At 48.1% G+C, this 16,600-nt stretch overlaps 2 protein-coding genes and 1 long non-coding RNA gene across 7 annotated transcripts in view; 1 reads left to right on the forward strand and 2 right to left on the reverse strand.

The window, feature by feature from the left end:
* The first annotated feature begins 278 nt into the window (after positions 1–278).
* Positions 279–8,768, forward strand: NOCT (nocturnin). The gene is made up of 3 exons (XM_027729708.2): positions 279–527; positions 5,556–5,825; positions 6,666–8,768. The coding sequence occupies exons 1-3, from the start codon at positions 341–343 to the stop codon at positions 7,499–7,501; spliced, it is 1,293 nt and encodes a 430-aa protein (XP_027585509.1). The 5' UTR covers positions 279–340; the 3' UTR covers positions 7,502–8,768.
* LOC120325255 lies at positions 8,724–14,596 on the reverse strand. Of its 2 annotated transcripts, XR_005567164.1 has the most exons (3): positions 14,141–14,596; positions 9,553–9,851; positions 8,724–9,031 (listed from the first exon to the last, which is right to left on the reverse strand). It is a non-coding gene; the product is annotated as an uncharacterized LOC120325255 (long non-coding RNA). The 2 variants fall into 2 exon arrangements; XR_005567163.1 differs by having other exon boundaries at positions 8,724–9,851.
* Positions 14,597–14,672: 76 nt separating this feature from the next.
* Positions 14,673–16,600, reverse strand: part of ELF2 (E74 like ETS transcription factor 2) — a 35,426-nt gene continuing 33,498 nt past the window's right edge. For all 4 annotated transcript variants that reach the window (XM_027729687.2, XM_027729688.2, XM_039391011.1 and 1 more), the window contains one exon: positions 14,673–16,392. In XM_027729687.2, the coding sequence (XP_027585488.2) occupies positions 15,765–16,392 (628 nt within the window). In that variant the 3' untranslated portion in view covers positions 14,673–15,764. The remainder of the gene's footprint in view (positions 16,393–16,600) is intronic.

A 16,600-nucleotide genomic window follows, 5' to 3' on the forward strand; every position in this document is an offset into this window, starting at 1 on the left:
CGCCGGGCCACTCCACTCCGTGGCCATCGAGGGGGGGGATGCGGCGGGACGCGCCCTGCCCGCGCAGCGCCCGCCGCGGCAGCGGGAGGTGTGGGATGGCGGCTGGAAGCGCCGCTCCGCCGCTGTGCGCGGGCGGGCTCGGTGCGGGCGGTGGCGCCCGTGGTGCGTGTTTGTGCTGTGTGTCCCCACCCCCCCGCCGGGCGCGGGTGGTATGTGCCGGATGTGCCGGCCGCGCCGCGCGCCGCCGCCTCTATAAGCGCGGGTGCCGGGCGGGCGCGGGAGCTGCTGCTCCGTCGCTCCCGTCCGATCCCAGCCGGTCGCGCCCCGTCCCGCCAGGAGCATGTTCCAGAGCCCCGCACGCTGCCTCTGCTCGGCGCTGCCCGCCCTCTGCTGCGCCCCCGCCGCCTCGGCCTCCCGCCTGCCGCTGCCGCCGCGGCCCCGCGCCCCGCCGCCGCCGCCCCTCGGCCCCGCTGCCCCGCGGGCAACAGCGGGCGGCCCGCCCGCCCCGGGGGCGCCGCCCCGCACAGGTGGGTATCGGACGGGGAGGTGCGGGAACCGCGCGGGACCGTACTACCGGGACAAGGGCACCTGGGCTCTCCTGCCCGCGGCAGCCCCGGCCCTGGTGCCTTCGTCAGCCGCCTCTCTGGGGTTGGGCCGGCCCTACGGCTCTAAGGCAAAGGCCGTGGCGCTCGCTCGCTCGGTGTGAATGGGCGACATCCCGCAGAGTCGCGACAGGCGGTGCCAGGCATCGCGCCGGTGCTGCAGGGGGTTGTGGCTCGGTGTCACCCAGCTGGGTGACAGGGCACCCTCGGAGTAAACCCGGGTATCGCTGGAGTAACCTGCCCGGTCACCCAGGGCGGCAGTGTCCTTACACCGCTCTCGAGTAGCTGAGGTGTTCTCTCCCAGCGTTGCACTCTGTGTAGAATGAGCTTGACTCACAGTGGTGATTTTTTTTACTGGAGGCAGTGTGTGGGAAGAGCCCGGGTTACTTTCCTGCAGGCAGCAGCAGCAGCGATGCCGGCCCATCAGGTTCCTGCTTGCCCGCACCGTTAAATAATTGCACCCTGTTCCTCGTTCCCCGAATGAGGCTTGGAAAGTGCCCACACGTCCTTGGGTGCCCGTGAGGACAACACCTTGGCATGCACCCCACTCCCTCCCCTCTGCTCGCTGACCCGTGGCCAGACTGGGAGCGGGGCGGTGACGCACCCGCTGGAGCCCTGCGGTTCGCATTCAGCCCTAAGCCAGGCGTGTGGACGAGCGTGTCTGTTGGGAGGGACCTTAAAGATCATCTGGTTCCAGCCCCGCTGCCGCGGGCAAGGACACCTCTCACTAGACCAGGTTGCTTAAAGCCCCATCCAACCTGTTCTTGAACGCTTCCAGGGAGTGGGGCAGCTACAGCTTTTCTGGCCAATATATTTGCAATATCTGAGGCTGTGTTACATGCCTGGCGTGCTGGAGATCCACTTTTTCCTACTGTCCTCAGCTGGGGTTGGGGTGAAGTGTGTTCCTTCCCTGCTGTTACGGGGAGGTATAAAAACCAGGGTGGGGCAGGTTGCTCCTATTCCTCCTGTTGAAACCAGGCCAGGATACCATATGGCAGGATTGAAGCTTCATGGCACTACTGGGAAGAGGAGCATATGTGCCTGAGAGCTGGCAGGATCGAGCTCATGATTAAAGCACTCATGAGGAAAAAGGTTTCCAGAGCTTGTGCCAAGCACTGATTCTGTATATTACTGGAAGCAGGATTTGAGGTTCCCTCTTCTTTCTGGTGTTGCCTGTTGACAAACAGGCAGCACCTCCCTTGCTGTGATGAGCTCTCATCGCCGTCCCAAACGAGGCTGTAGGTGTAGTATGATACTCAGTAGCATAGGATTTGTCACATGGGGATGGCACCTGTCAAGTTTTTCCTAGAATTGGTGTTGCAGGGAGGGCACCTCTGGCTGCTGCTGGCCTCCCTGGCTGTGGAGACTGATTCAGCTACAGGCCAGGCTGCAGGTATGGTGGAACCGTTCACCTGGCAGTGAAATCTAGGTGGTAAATGGGTTGGGGCTTTTGGCCAAAAGCAGTGCTGGGAGGTAGGACATGAAGGGAAGTGAGAATGCTGTTCACCTTACGCAGAAGGTCAGGGCTCTGGCTTCAATACCCCTCTGCAGCCCTCATCTTTGAAGCAAAGGTGTTAAAATAAAAGTCTCTGGTGTCTCATTGCCTGAAGTTCTTCTCTTCTGTGCTGGATGATGCTTACACTCTGTTCTTAGGTTTAATGAGCAGTTTGAATTCTTCCTTTGCCCTTACTGTGCTGACGTACCACCTTTGCTGAGAGGAAGGTGCTTTTTGATTTTAAGCACCTTTAAGAGTGGTTGCTGAGCTAGTGTTACCTATTACATCACACCAAGAGAATCACTTCCATGTTCACTTCCCACTGCTGTAGTTCGAGCTCAGGAGTCTGCTTGTTCCTCTGCACACACCAGCACCACAATGTCCAGCACACATTATCCCAGCAAGTTACAAGTCACTTAGCTTGGACTGTAAGGTTTTCAAATGGTGACCTTGTACTTGCCTGGCTGCTGTGGACACGTTCAGTGTTGCAGAAATAACAGAATGGATTTTTGTGTTTGGAGTTTCCATGTTCAGGTTGCTACTCTGGCCCCTGTTCTGCAGAACAGCTCAAACTGTGCTGTGATGATTTCAGCACGCTGGGGACAAAGAACCTGTGCAGATCAGCAGTCATCTTAAGCTGAAGTCTTCCCCCAGGAGCCCCCTTTCAGCCAAGAACTCTCAGTCCACCTATACTAGGACTGAAAGTGTTTGATTTACAGTCCAGACCTTCTTTCACCCAGTCTTTCCTGGGCCCTCAGAAAAAGACCAAAGCTCTTTTTTCCTGCCTGACATGACTGACTTCAAAAACTGTCAGATCTGTGCAGCTGGGCCATAGCACATCCTGTGCAGGTTAGGCTGTGCCTTATGCCCCAGTAAAGAGCTGGATACCCCACGATCCCAGGGCTGATGAGATTTAGACAGTACTCTGGCTTTGTTTGCAGCTTGGCAGGTGGGTGGCTGAACTTGGCCTGCGTCCTGCTGTAACAGATGTAAGCTGTTCAGGGCTTTGCCTGTAGACCTTTGGCTCCAGCTGCATCACACCTACCTTGTCTCTTTCAACATCATCCCTCTGATTCAGGTCAAGCCACAAGCAGCCTAAGCTCCTGCTTATTCCTTTGGAAAAGCCCTGTGTTGGTCATGTTCATCCCTGGCGTGGCAGGGGCTGTACAGAAGGATGTTTGGGGTGTAGGGCTCGTGGCTGCACCCTGCTGCTGACGGCATCCCTGAGGTAGCAGAAAACACCGTGCGCTTTTCTCCAGTTGCAGCACTTAGCTATGGCTTGTACCTACCCTAAAAATAGGTGAGTGGCTCCCTGTGCAGCTTCTATTAAAAGCTCTGTTGATTTCCTTGTTTTTCTGCGTGGCTGCCTGGCAGCCCTGGTAGTGTGTAAGCTGGACCCTTCTGTAAGCACAGAGCATGCTTTGGTTCCTGATCCGCATCTCCTCACAGCCATGTCAGGGTCCTGTGCTTAGGGATTTCATGTTTCCCTCAGTATTAAATGGCATTTCTTCTACTTTCAGCAGTACTTTCCTTTCTGATAAGAATTCTAAGCTGAGAAAGACTGCAGAAACTGCAACACTTTACACACAGTTTCCCTAGAAAGACATTCATGCTTATGAATGAATTCAAGCTCACATCTCAGTTGAGGAACTCCTGGTACTTTAAACTTTAACTAAAAGGATGGAGATGGGGAGAAATGTCCTCCATCCAGTCTAAGGTCCCAATTTACAACTTCCTTAGAAGTGTTAGAAGCAGTGTTCCATGGGCTTACAAAACACATGTGAAGTGGTTTTTGGTGTCTTCAAAAGTATTCATTTTGCTAAATACAAGGACAGCAGGCTTCTGCAGAGTGTTGCTTTTACTCCTTCTGAGTATGTTTGTTGAACTGTTAGGGATTCCATCCTCCTGCCCGCCGCTCTAACCTGTCATTACTGTATATCTGTCACCAGCTGTAGTGCTGTAGTTCAGTCTGAACATGTGTGTGGAGTAGCCCCCCAAATCTGCTGCAAGATGTGAGCACGAGACGACAATTCTCTTCCTCTTCCTTTTTTAAGTAACTCAGCCATACAACTAAATTTGCTTAAAAACCACTGTGGGCCAACAGCAGTGCAACACTGAAGTTCTTTTGCCCAAGATTCCCATTGCAAAATGCATCCAGAGTAAATAAGTGAGAAAACAACAAAACTCGGTCAGCGCTGCCTCTTGTGCAAGTTGCTGTGACGCAAGCACTGCCCTTCCTGCCCGTGTTTGAAGGGAAGCAAAGTGTCCTGGCACACTTGGGCAGAGTGCTGAGCATGGAAAAGTGCAAACACAGCCTCTTTCCAAGAGCTCCCTACGTGTTTTGGCATTTTCTGAGAAAGGGTTGGAGAGCTCTTAGGCCATGCACTGTGTAGGAACATCACAAACTGTCCAAACTCCCCCACAGCTCCCCCGAAGGCCAGCCCTTGATGCTGTCCCATGTGTGTGCACTAAGCAAAGCCTTGAAGGGTTTGTGGCTGTGCAGTGGTACTGCTTGTGCTCTTGGGAAGTGGGAGAAGGAGGTATTTCACAGCACAACAGGCATGAGGGCTGCTGGCTGAAAGGAATGGGTGGCTCTGCTCCTTGACCCTCCTAAGGGAAGAGGGCTGCAGTCACCTCCTGCGTGTAAGCCAAAGGGCAGAACAGGGTGGGGACGCACATGCACCCTCCCCATGGCAGCCGTGACCTCACCTGGGATGGGGGGACCTCCCTGCAGGAGACACGGGGCTGGGTGAGGGCTGACTGCCTTAGAGGGAGAGCTGGGGACAGCTGCTTGTGTGCAGGAGCTGGAGAGACTGCCCTCTCCATTGCACATCCTAAGGCCTAAGCCAACGGAAGCATCTGGCTGCTTCACGCTCATGAAAACATTGCTGCAAAAGCAGATAAAGCTGTGATCAGAGATCCCTATTAAATATTAACCCAAGGGAATGAGTCACCCTGCTTGCTGCTCTGCAGGTAGGAACCCGCAGCCTGGAGGCATCCCAAATCAGGACAAGGTACCAGGCCAAACAGTGTGTCTGTCATCTCCATCACAGGCAAATGCTGCACACAAAATGAGGAACAGGCAGCATTTGTCTACCTGCTGGGCTCTCTCCTCTCTGAGCAAGGGAAAAGTATGCTCTATTCTGTTTCCTACAATGCATGCAGAGTTAATCTTAGCCCTACTATTATGGACGAAAGACTCCTTTCTTCCCTAAAAAGACCAGCCTGATGTTCTAAGCCAGGCTGTTTGCACGCTGCAGAGGTGAGCAGCCCCGGAGGGCAGGCAGAACATGATGAGACTGGACAGGACTAACCCTGCCTCTGCATCCTTCGTATTTTGTCTCAGCTTCAGGAACGGGCTCCTGCACAAACCACAGGTTGCTGGCACTGCAACAAGGCACCCAAGTGATGAAAAGAGTCAGGGTGGACATCTCTTAACAGCAGTTTTTCCTTTCCAGTGTGTTCCATGGGAAACAGCACCAGCCGGCTCTACAGCGTGCTTGCCAAGACGCTGAGCAGCGGTGCCGTGTCCCAGCACCAGGACTGCCTGGAGCAGCTAGACCCAGCACGGCTGGATCCTATAGACCCCAAGGATCTGCTGGAGGAATGTCAGATTGTCCTACAGAAACGGCCGCCCCGGTTCCAGAGGAACTTTGTGAACCTGAAGAAAAACGCTGCCAGCAACCACCGCCCCATCCGGGTCATGCAGTGGAACATCCTTGCCCAAGGTATGACCTTGAGACCGAGTGCAGCTCCCTGGCAGAGCAAAGGGAGAGGTGAACTACATGAGGTACAACTGGCTGAGGGCCAGGGGGAGTATTTCGAGCACTTAAAATAGGGGCTTTCCTTCTGTCCTGTAGGAAAGGAAAAAGGGTCTTTCCTTACAACTGTGATGCCAAAGGTAGTCCTGGATTCCTGTCCTAGCTGAACACAGTGTATTCAAAAAGACCCATCAGTTTTTAGGTAGTTGTTAACCCCCAGAAAAGACTCATCCTTCCCTAAATTTTATTCTTTGTAAACCTTGTCTAAAGCTTTCTTATTAGTTTAGTGGTGAATTATCCAGGAATTTAGATCTGCTATGGGAATTCTTAATGCTTCAAAATAATTTTACCTTTCGGTTATAATAATTTTTGGTATTTTCAAATCAAGGCTGTAAATTGACTTATGCAACAGTCTCATCTTAAAATCTTTTGGGGTGGGAAGTCCCCCCATAGGGATTGCTTTAACAATCTGCAGTTAAGTCACTCCTATCCCATTGCATTTTATTTTTAGGCTTAAGCTGCAGCAGCCACATGTGAAAGTACTTGCCACAGCATAGGGGGAAAAGGGAGAGGAAGTCTTGTATCTGTAAAGGGAACTTAATTTTTTTGGAGTGACTCCGGTGGTTTGAGAAGGGGTTCTCACACCCATTGGCAAACCTGGCACTCCTAAAGTCACCAGCTACTGCTAAAAATCCCATGACCTGCATTGTAAACTGATGCACCTCTGGCCTCTGCCAAACCTGGAGGCCAGCCTGCTGGAGCCATCAGTAACTTCCTTTTTTCTCTCCCCATCCCTGCTAATTTCAGCTCTCGGGGAAGGCAAAGACAACTTCGTTCAGTGCCCCATGGAAGCTCTGAAATGGGAGGAGAGGAAGTGCCTCATCCTGGAAGAAATCCTGGCGTATAAGCCCGACATCTTGTGCCTGCAGGAAGTCGACCACTACTTTGACACGTTTGAGCCGCTCCTCAGCCGACTGGGCTACCAGTGCACCTTCTTCCCGAAGCCGTGGTCCCCGTGCCTGGATGTGGAGCGCAACAACGGGCCGGATGGCTGCGCCCTGTTCTTCCTCAAGGACCGCTTCGAGCTCATCAACAGCGCCAACATCCGCCTGACGGCCATGAAGCTGAAGACCAACCAGGTGGCCATAGCGCAGACGCTGAAGTGCCACGAGACGGGGCGGCTCTTCTGCATCGCCGTCACCCACCTCAAGGCCCGCACCGGCTGGGAGAGGTTTCGGTCCGCGCAGGGCTGCGACCTCCTCCAGAACCTGAAGAACATCACCCAAGGGGCAAAGATCCCCCTGATCGTCTGCGGGGACTTCAACGCGGAGCCGACCGAGGAGGTCTACAGGGAATTCTCCAACTCCAGCCTCAATCTGAACAGCGCGTACAAGCTGCTGAGCCCCGACGGGCAGTCGGAGCCCCCGTACACCACCTGGAAGATCCGGCCCTCGGGAGAGTGCCGGCACACGCTGGATTATATCTGGTATTCCCAGCACGCCTTGAATGTGAACTCAGCCCTGGGCTTGCTGACTGAAGAGCAAATTGGGCCCAACAGGCTGCCATCGTTCAATTACCCCTCAGATCACCTGTCCCTGGTGTGTGACTTTAGTTTTAATCAAGACCCTGACAGGCTGCTGTAATGTGTTGGAATGCCACTAGGTATTGCAGTGACTGAACTCACCACTATTTTATTTTAGAGAAGACTTTTGAAGCTGGAAGCAGTTGGAAGATGAGGAAACACTGTTGTTGACTAAACATTATTTTGGGCACTTGTTTGGCGTTCCGCATGTCCTTCAGCCCTCATTAATGGGGAGCCTTTGAGGGAGGAAGAAAGAAGCCAGTGTTCTCATCTTGGTCTTCTTGCCATGTCAGGGTTTGAAAACCAGAAGGCAAATGAGCTTTATCCTTTCACTAAGCCCCCTGTTTAAGGATTTAATCCTCTAATGAATGTGGAGGCCTTAGTACTTAAACCACTTGTGTTTGTAAAACAACTTGCCCTGACAGCATGCTAATTTTATTTATTTCGTGTTAAGCTTTTGCAAGTACCAAAGGGAATGAGGTTCAACTGCCCAGTGAGATTCTCTTAAATCTTTTTCTGTTGCAATACGAAGGAAGTTTAATGCAGATTAGACATGAACAAATCTAAGCTCATACTGGTGTGTTCTTCTCATTTTCACGTGACCTGAAGTGATGAATTCATTGGAAGTGAATGGGTAGTGGTGCAGTGTGAGGAAGGGCCCCTCCAGTAAGAGCAGGTGAGGAAATAGAGGCTAACTATAACCTGGAGTAATACCCTCACTTTTCCAGAACAATGTGCATGTGTCTGTTACACACATACAGCCTGTAGGTTTGTGCACTGGTACCTTTGTCTCTTCTGTGCTTCCCTCTGGAGGGCACAGCTAACCAGGGAGTATTTCTTCCTCTGCTTCAAGTATTACTTTTCTAAATGGTCTAAATCTGTAGTCTTGTCAATCTTGTTTCAGTAAAGGGCCAATCTTAATGTTGAAAGATTTTATTTATCTTCCGAAATCTAAAGCTACACTGGAACCTGGTACAAGATAAAATTTATTTATTGACAAAAGTTGGTTTGAAATCATGCAGTGGCCCAGGGGAACTCTGGCCAAGCACCTGGGCTACAACAGAGCTGTGTTAGTATAGTAACTCATGTGATGCTCATTGGTATGACATAGGAATTGCATATATGGATTGTAAATATGCCACTATGCCAGAAAATGCCATAGGGAGAGAGAAGGGAACAGAGACAGCGGTTGGGGTTGGGCTGACATTTAGATAGTTGAGAAAGATGAGTCAGGGCAAATAAAGCAGTACTTCCATGTAAAGTAGGGTACATAGTAACTCTTAAATGTTCCATGTGTTTATTAATAAAAGTCTTTGGAAAAAAAGTAATGTCTTGCTGCTATCTTTCTCATGCCCCTGTCCAAGGTTCCTGTTCCCAAGTAAGTGACCGGTCTCAACTAGTTGGAGCTTCAAGTTAGTGGTGATGCTTCTCATTCCAGACCTCTTCCCCCACCCCGCAGTCCTGATCTCACAGGGTGGCAGAGCTGCTTTGCCTTCACAGCATGTGCTGTTTCTCCAAACTGAAATGCCCAAATTCCACAGCAAATCTGTAGGGAGGGGAGTTACCTTGCGCTGTTAAGCTGCTCTCTCCCCTAGGTAGAGATGAAGCTTACAGTCAGTATTACTGTAAATATTACCATTTCCAGCAGTTGTGTGGAGCTACAAACCTGGCCAGTCCTGCAAAGCAGAGGGCAAATATCCCTCCCCAAGAGCTGCTCAGATGCCTGGCAGGGCTGGCTCCCCACAGCAGGCAGCTCAATTTGTCACCTTATTTTAAAACCTAATTTGAAGAGCAAGAAGTGCCACAGCTATGTGCTTTACACAGCCCATAAATTACTGTACTTGCATTGCTGATAAGTGAAGTACAGAGTCCGGCAACTGGAAGTCCCAAATTCCTACACAAACACACTCCCTTGTCAGGCAAACAAGTGAAGTGCTGTTGCAGGGCTGTAACACACTCTGCACGTGTTCCTGGCCCTTGAAGGATGAGGGCAATGATCTGCTTCCACGCAGAGGCCCCTTTAACCAGCCTGGGATTTCTGTGGATTTGAATTTCCCCAGAATGAAAGGATTTTACAACCAAGGAGATAATGTCCTTGGTGAATACTCTTACCAGGCAGATGGGACATGCCACCACCTCTCTCAGCTGGAACTTCAGAAAGAGCAAATTGTGTCCCTGGAAGCCACGAGGGGTGGCTCTTCTGGGGGAGATTTTGGGCCAGAGATGCAATGCTCCTAATGCTCCACAGGAAGGCAGACCTTGGAGCATCCCTGCCGTGAGCGTTTCACACCAATTAGACTGTGACAGCTTCCTTTTCCTGGTGCTGGCTGCCCTCAATTGCTCTCTGAGGGGATGAGATGCAATCCTTCTCCTTTAGGATTATCTTCTCTTAGGACCTTCCCTCAAATGGTCTTGCAAGGAGGAGAAAGAATACAAGTGCCCGTTAATGCAGGTATGTAGTCATCTGTAGCTAAGCACTTCTGAAAGCAACACCACAATGCAGACATACAAGATGATACCTTTAATAAGTCAAATCCCTGCTCATCTACCACAAAAAGTCACACCAGAAAGCTGGAGTTTCCATCCAGACTCTTTTGGCAGTTTCTAGAAGAAACTGCACTTGTGGTAGAAAGCCCCGACTTGAGAACAAGGGTAATACTTGTACTCAGATCTGTATTTAAAAACAAACTAAACCATAAAAAAAAAAAACAAAACAAAAAAAACCCAAACAAAAACACACCAAACACCAGAAAGCCCTTAATTTCATTTCACTCCTGTCTAAGCAGCTCCATTTTCCTAAGGCCAGTCGAGGTGTCAATCAGTGTGGCGGCTCCACCACTGCCAGGGCACAGAGCCACAGCACCGATTATGGAAGGCCTTGTTTACCACAGCTGAACTGTCAGAGCTGCAAAATTCCCACTGTCCCTCTCACAGTGTGGTATTTGGTATCTGGATGATTCTTACGGCATTTTAACTCAGACCCTGGCTTGCAATGCTACCTCTCCCACAAAAGAAACCAAACTGTGGAGGAACAGTCTGATTTATATGATGCTGCCATCACTGCAGACCTCTCCTGAAGTGGAAAGGGCTGGGATTCTTCTTCCACCCTGGCCACGTGACAGTAGATGTTCACTGCTTCATCTCCTTAAAGGGTAATTTTGAAGGCGAGGGGAGGGTGGAATAATTGAAAAGGCTGGGGACTCTCCCCATCTCCAGGCAATTCTTAATATTGTCATACTCAGAAAATCACACCTCCCCACTACAAGCACAACAGTGAACCCTTTCTGCTGGATTTCAATAAAAGGTAGACAAGCCACAGAAATTAACTGGTAACTTCCCAGACATCTTCACCCTTTTATTCCAGTACTTGCCATGAAATTTATTTTGCAGAGCAGTCTGTTTTGAAAGACTTAAATGACATACTGCTCTTGCTTTGTTTTATGCAGCAAGAGGCAGGCCTGCAGCACTGAAATGCTTTTGCCAGCTCTAAATATCAATATACTGAATGTTTTTCATAGGAAGAAGCAGAAAGGTTTTTGATTTGTTTTTCCTATGTAGCAGTATGACTCTTACAGTAAAAATGTCTTCAAAGCTCTTCTCGTGGCTGTCTGCCTTATAAGCACACCAGGGCTAAAAAAAGTCTCAACAGATCCCTTGCTCTGATCTTGAATAAAAGCTGCATTAGCTTTATCAGTGACACTTTTCCCTCACCCTCAAAGTGAGATGAAGGAAGAAATGACCCAGTTGTTTAATTTGATGAAAGGCAGAAGCTGTTGCAAGCTTATTAAAACACTATCTCTCTCGGAGAACAATTAGATCACAAGTAGATAGTGTCACTTGGATCTTCTTCACTTAATAAGCTTAACACCTGCTGTTTGAACTGTCTCTATGAGGCAGAATTGCACTTATCTTGTTCTGGCAGTGACAATCTTCACATGCAACCGAGATCCCTGCTGCACGTGTCAGGGCGAGTGAGAACTGGGGCTTCGGGCACCTCTTTGTTTCCTCATCAACTCCTGACTGCCAGTGACTCACTCATCCTTCATCACCTCAGATGTAATTCTCCAAAGCCCTAAAACTGATGAAATCAAGCAGCAGAGGATCCCAAGAGCTCAGCCTTTCTTTCAACACGCCTTATTGAGACAAGTTGAGTTGTGTCAGGGCCCAGAACCCTTCTCTAAGTAAGATGTCCAGGAGAGAGTTAACAAAAACAGCAGGCTCCAGGATAGGATTTCCCTTTCAACTTTTCTTGTCACTACCCAAAATTTTGATACTCAGATCTTTTTTCTGAGTTGCAACTCAGTTAAGACTTTTTTCTTCCCACAGCATCAACCTTTTCATCCTATAACTTACAACAGTAGTTACAGGAAAAGTAAAAATGTATCTGTAAAATCAGTGATACCTTGACTGTATATGTCTCAATGCCTTCTGTATAAAGCGTGCTCACTTCACATGAGTTTCATTCCATTCCCACATCTAGAAAAGTTACTACTTGCCAAGGATGAGTTAAGCCTGGACTCTCCTACATGAGCCACCAGCTTCAGATGTAAAAGTGAGTCCTGCTTTCACACAGGTAGAAAATAACAGGTTTTTCAGTGGGATTGAAAAAGTCTGGGAGTACAGCTAGATACTGACTTTTCCAATACTCTAGTGTTCTTCTCTTCATTGTAGATGTTACAAACCTGACCAAAGCTCCTTCATCCTAAGATCACATCCTCCACCACCACCAGTAAAAACATACTAATTAATTCATAGAATCATAGAATGGTTTGGTTTGGAAGGGACCTTAAAGATGATGCAGTTCCAACTCCCCTGCTACACCAACCTTGCTCAAAGCCCCATCCAACCTGGCCTTGAACACTCCAGGAATGGGGCCATCCACAACTTATCTGAGCAACCGCCAGTGGCTCACCACCCCCGGAGTGAAGAATTCCTTCCTCATATCTCATTGAAAGCAGCACATTGAAGAGCAAACTTCCACACTAGGGAATGCTCTGAGACTTTCAGTTACAGATGGGACTCAACTCTCTGACATTTGGCTGAAGAAATCCCTGAGGAGAGGCTGCCTCTTGTAAAAGGCATGGCTTTGCTACTGAGATTACACACCAACTCTGAAGGAAACCGGATCTCAGAAGAACTCAGAGGCACCGCATGCACACAAAGCAATGCTGAAGAGCTGTGCTTAAGCAGATACACTGAAATCACTACCTGACTGTGACAAAAAGGCTGTTGTACTTCTAAGGTAGCAGCTAAATTTAAAAAAGTGAGGCAAAGGCATACATGGAAAGGTTAACAAAATCCTCACTGTTTCAAGTGGGGTTAAGTTCCCATTTCAGTTATGGCACATCCTCATACAGATTGAGGTTCTCACTTCTCGAGCCTCTGTTAAATGTCCTCTGTCAGCCAGCATTGTGTGCTGCTCACTGGGTGGCCAGGGGAGAGAGCCAAAAGACCATCACCAGTTCTGTGGCAAGACGCAGCACTGGCAGTAACAGTGCCTCAGAGCACGGGCTCCGAGCTGACTATCCCACGAGTAGTACATGTGCACCTCCATTCCGTTCGTTTTTGCCATGACATAATGAAGTCTTGGCTCTAACTTAAGAGAAGGTCATCAGCTCAAGTCCTTATCTATTTCCAGGAAAACAGCTTGTCCCCATTTGACTTCCAGTGTATCTAAATTAGGCGTCAGAAAGGTTTTAATTACAAATACTGGAGGCAGACATTTCACACTCCGAGATGCAGCATCTTTCATGTGTGATCAAGTGACAACCATTTAGAAAAAGACTTCTTACAGACAGGACTTACAAACGTAGGTTTAAAAACCCTATTACTTTTCTCTCCTCTTGTCTTTTGAGGCGGGTTTGTTCTACCTGCCTCTCTTCACAGTGCTCCATTTCTCTTTACCCATAACAGTGCATCCCAGACTACCAAATTAATCGAGCCATTGCCCACCTTCCCCTTTCTGTCCTACCCCTTTCTTAGCAACACAATTCCTCTTCTTTCTCCCACATTTCCTCCTGTGAAGGGGTCTTTGTCCCCTACCCCAGGCCAGAAACACAGCTCCTGCATAAGAACCTTTGCTTCTTTGGGTTGCTGCTGGTGGGAGGGATTGCTGCCATCTACACCACGCTTTACCTGCTTCAGCTTTTTCATTGCTTTGTTCTTAAACTCCACTTCCTCACTTAGAATTATGAAAAAGAATACATTTTCCTAAAGACTTTCAAAACTCCCCACCTGCTGGCTTGGCTGTATGGAGCTATTCCCACACTTCTTACCAGTCAAAGGGAAGAACAGGGCTTACTGCTAGGAATTGAGAGGTAGCTTGGTTTTCACACCTAAGTATTCATTCTGGTTTCCTTTATCAAGACCTCAGTTCCAGGTATCTGTTGAAATTACTCTTCCAGACGTGAAGTACTAAGATGGTCATCTAGACTTAGATAATCTCAAGATTACTTGAGTTCCCGCTCTGAAGACTTTCCAGGGCATCTCACTAGGAACTGGGAGTCCACTGGGGACCTGGGTCCCCATGAAAACAAGGGAAGCTCCTGTGCAGCTATTTTAAGTCATGTGCATGGACTGCAAACATGGAGCAAATATCTGTGTACTGTGTGTTCTCACACGAGCTTTACCCCGTAGCCTTGTATCATGATACCTCTAATTTCAGTGCAATTACAAATGGAAAACCTATTCAGATACTTACTCCATCCAGAAAAAAAAAAAAAAGTCCTGTATTTGCGCTGAAGCCAAGTTGGAAATGTCAATGGCGACAACATCAAAAGAACCAGCAGTGTTAACTCAGTATTTCTCTTTCTTGTTTCTGTGTCCCAGTACTTTCAGTCTGCCTCTGTGAGATCATCAGAGATTAGAACACTGCTCATTTCTACCTTTCCTCTGCAGTGCAGCCTTAGGAAACTGAGGTGTACCTGGAGGAGCAGTTAGGTAGCTCCCAGAGCTCATGGGTGTGCTGAACAACCTGAAAAAGTGTAAGAGAACTAGACCTCTGTCAGAAGTTACCTCACCAGCTACCACAAGCTTCACAGATACTTGAACAAAAAATATCTGGGCGTACTGTGTGCAAGAGCTGGTCAGCCATTCAGAGTAGTGAGCAGTTCCAAAATGTCATGCTATATCATCTATCTTAGGCTGAACACCTGGAAAATTTCAAATAAGCAGAAAAGGTGGTTAATAGGTTGAAAGGAAAAAGTAAAAAATAAAAAGCAGACCAAACACCATTAAATTTTGTTTCTGTATTTCAGTAAAACCTACTTGAATACACTTTGAAACAAGAGTACAACAAAATAGAATATACTTCAAATGTTGAATATACAAACTATTATAGTTCGTTCCGAACACTGGTACTTCCCTCTTAACTTCAACTAAAAAAAAATTTACAGGTTTAGAACTACCTGACAAAAGCTCATGCTGGGCGTGACCTTTCAAGTGACAGAGTAGAGCTGAAACTGAAATGTATGCACAGATGCCAAGGCTAAGTGAGAGACACAGGCATGTTACAGCAGAAGGCAGGAAGCCTGCTGCTACTTTGTCCACGATTAAGAAATTTAGACAGACTTTAAACTACCATACAAAATATGTTACATGTCATTCTATAACAATACTGTGCTAGGTACAAGGTTTTTAAAAAATTTGTTTTAATAAAAAAGCTTTACACAAACAAGCCATTAGCTTATTTCAAGAAAGATAACTGAAAATCAGTCTAAGGCTTTCATTTTGAATCTGCTTAAGCTGTATGATACAAAAATCCCTCTAGGTCTCTGTCTTCTTTTAGAAGCTCTTAAACCTCCTTTATTTCACTTTCTACAATGCCTAGTATAGCAGAGTTTTTCACATAGCACCAGTTGAGTACTGTGGGCACAGTAGTAATCGCTGGTATGCACATAAACTGCATCAAATTTGCCATTTGTGTAACAATGAGACTTTCCTCTCCCCCTGAAAACTAAAAACCAAGGCAAACCTCTCACACAGCTCTCTTTTAGTGTTCCAGGTCTTAGTGTAACTTGGTAACCGGTAGCGTAGTGAATAGTTTGGTCCCTTTTCAGTCCCTCTATCTTTCCTTCTCCATAGGTTCAGCTGTTTCCCAACTGGAAGAGGCAGTTTTTGTCAGCATATCAAATGTGGTTCAATTCCCACTGAAACACGGGAAAATAATTTTGTTTTTTTCCAGTAAGTCTTCAACAGATTCATGTTTATTAACATTCCAAAACTCTCCTTTTTGACTTGGTGGTGGCATCCACATCCCTCCCCCAATTATGTCAGTATACTCAAAACCGTTACAGGCAAGGTCCATGCTGGAAGCAGCCTATTCTTCATTTTTCACACGTTATGATTCCTTCTGTTTTCATTGTTACAGGAAGGGCAATAGCTGAGGGCGTGCTAACTACTACTACGTGGGTCACAGTCTTGCTTCCATCTGCCGGCTTCTCTTCTTTTACCAGCTGCAGTGTTTTCACTTCACACTCCTGTTTTGAAGCCGCTGTGTCTGATTTAACTTCGGGGCTTTTTAAAACTGCACTAATCACCCTGGGAGGAGTCTGGCCAGAGGCCTGCTGAGCAGGCACCGATAGTCTCATTACTGGTGTCCCATGAGCTATAGACACTGGGGTTAGTGCTCTAACAGCCAACGGGGCTCCCACAATGTTAATACTTCCTGAGCCGGACAGGCCCGTTTTTGTTTGTAACTGACACTGCGTGAGTTGCGTGGCAGGGATGGTAATGATTTTGGCAGGCTGCATTGTGATTTTGTCTCCATTTTCAGCAGAGGTTGGCATCACAGTAGGGATTGTCTGGATTACTACCTTTGGGGTTGTCGCTGTTGTTGGGCTCGTGTTGGTTATTAACGGTGACCCCGCGTTTACCGACTGCACTGCCACGGTGGAGATTTTCTGTCCCAGAGAGGTCATGACAACAGGCACTTGCATTGCCACACGAACAGTCCTACAAAATAAACAAAGATGTGTGTGTTTATGCCAAAACACAGGGCACCATTACAGATACTACATGATCTTTAAGGTCCCTTCCAAGCCAAACCATTCTGTGACTCTAAATGACACTGCTACTTGCAAATCAGAAACTATTTCCAACATTTAAAACATAGACAAAAAACCCTAAAAGACAGCTTCCTAACAAAAAAGCTGCTTGTCAT

The sequence above is a fragment of the Pipra filicauda genome, unplaced genomic scaffold, assembly GCF_003945595.2.
Source record: "Pipra filicauda isolate LSUMZ 115617 unplaced genomic scaffold, ASM394559v2 scaffold8_size5757611_pilon, whole genome shotgun sequence".
NCBI lineage: Eukaryota > Metazoa > Chordata > Aves > Passeriformes > Pipridae > Pipra > Pipra filicauda.

Bases quoted from the DNA above. Each gene is read 5' to 3' on its own strand.
- NOCT (XM_027729708.2), top strand. From the start codon at position 341: ATGTTCCAGAGCCCCGCACGCTGCCTCTGCTCGGCGCTGCCCGCCCTC. The intron at 528-5,555 runs GTGGGTATCGGA...TTTCCTTTCCAG, and splicing joins GGGGGCGCCGCCCCGCACAG to TGTGTTCCATGGGAAACAGC. The intron at 5,826-6,665 runs GTATGACCTTGA...TGCTAATTTCAG, and splicing joins GTGGAACATCCTTGCCCAAG to CTCTCGGGGAAGGCAAAGAC.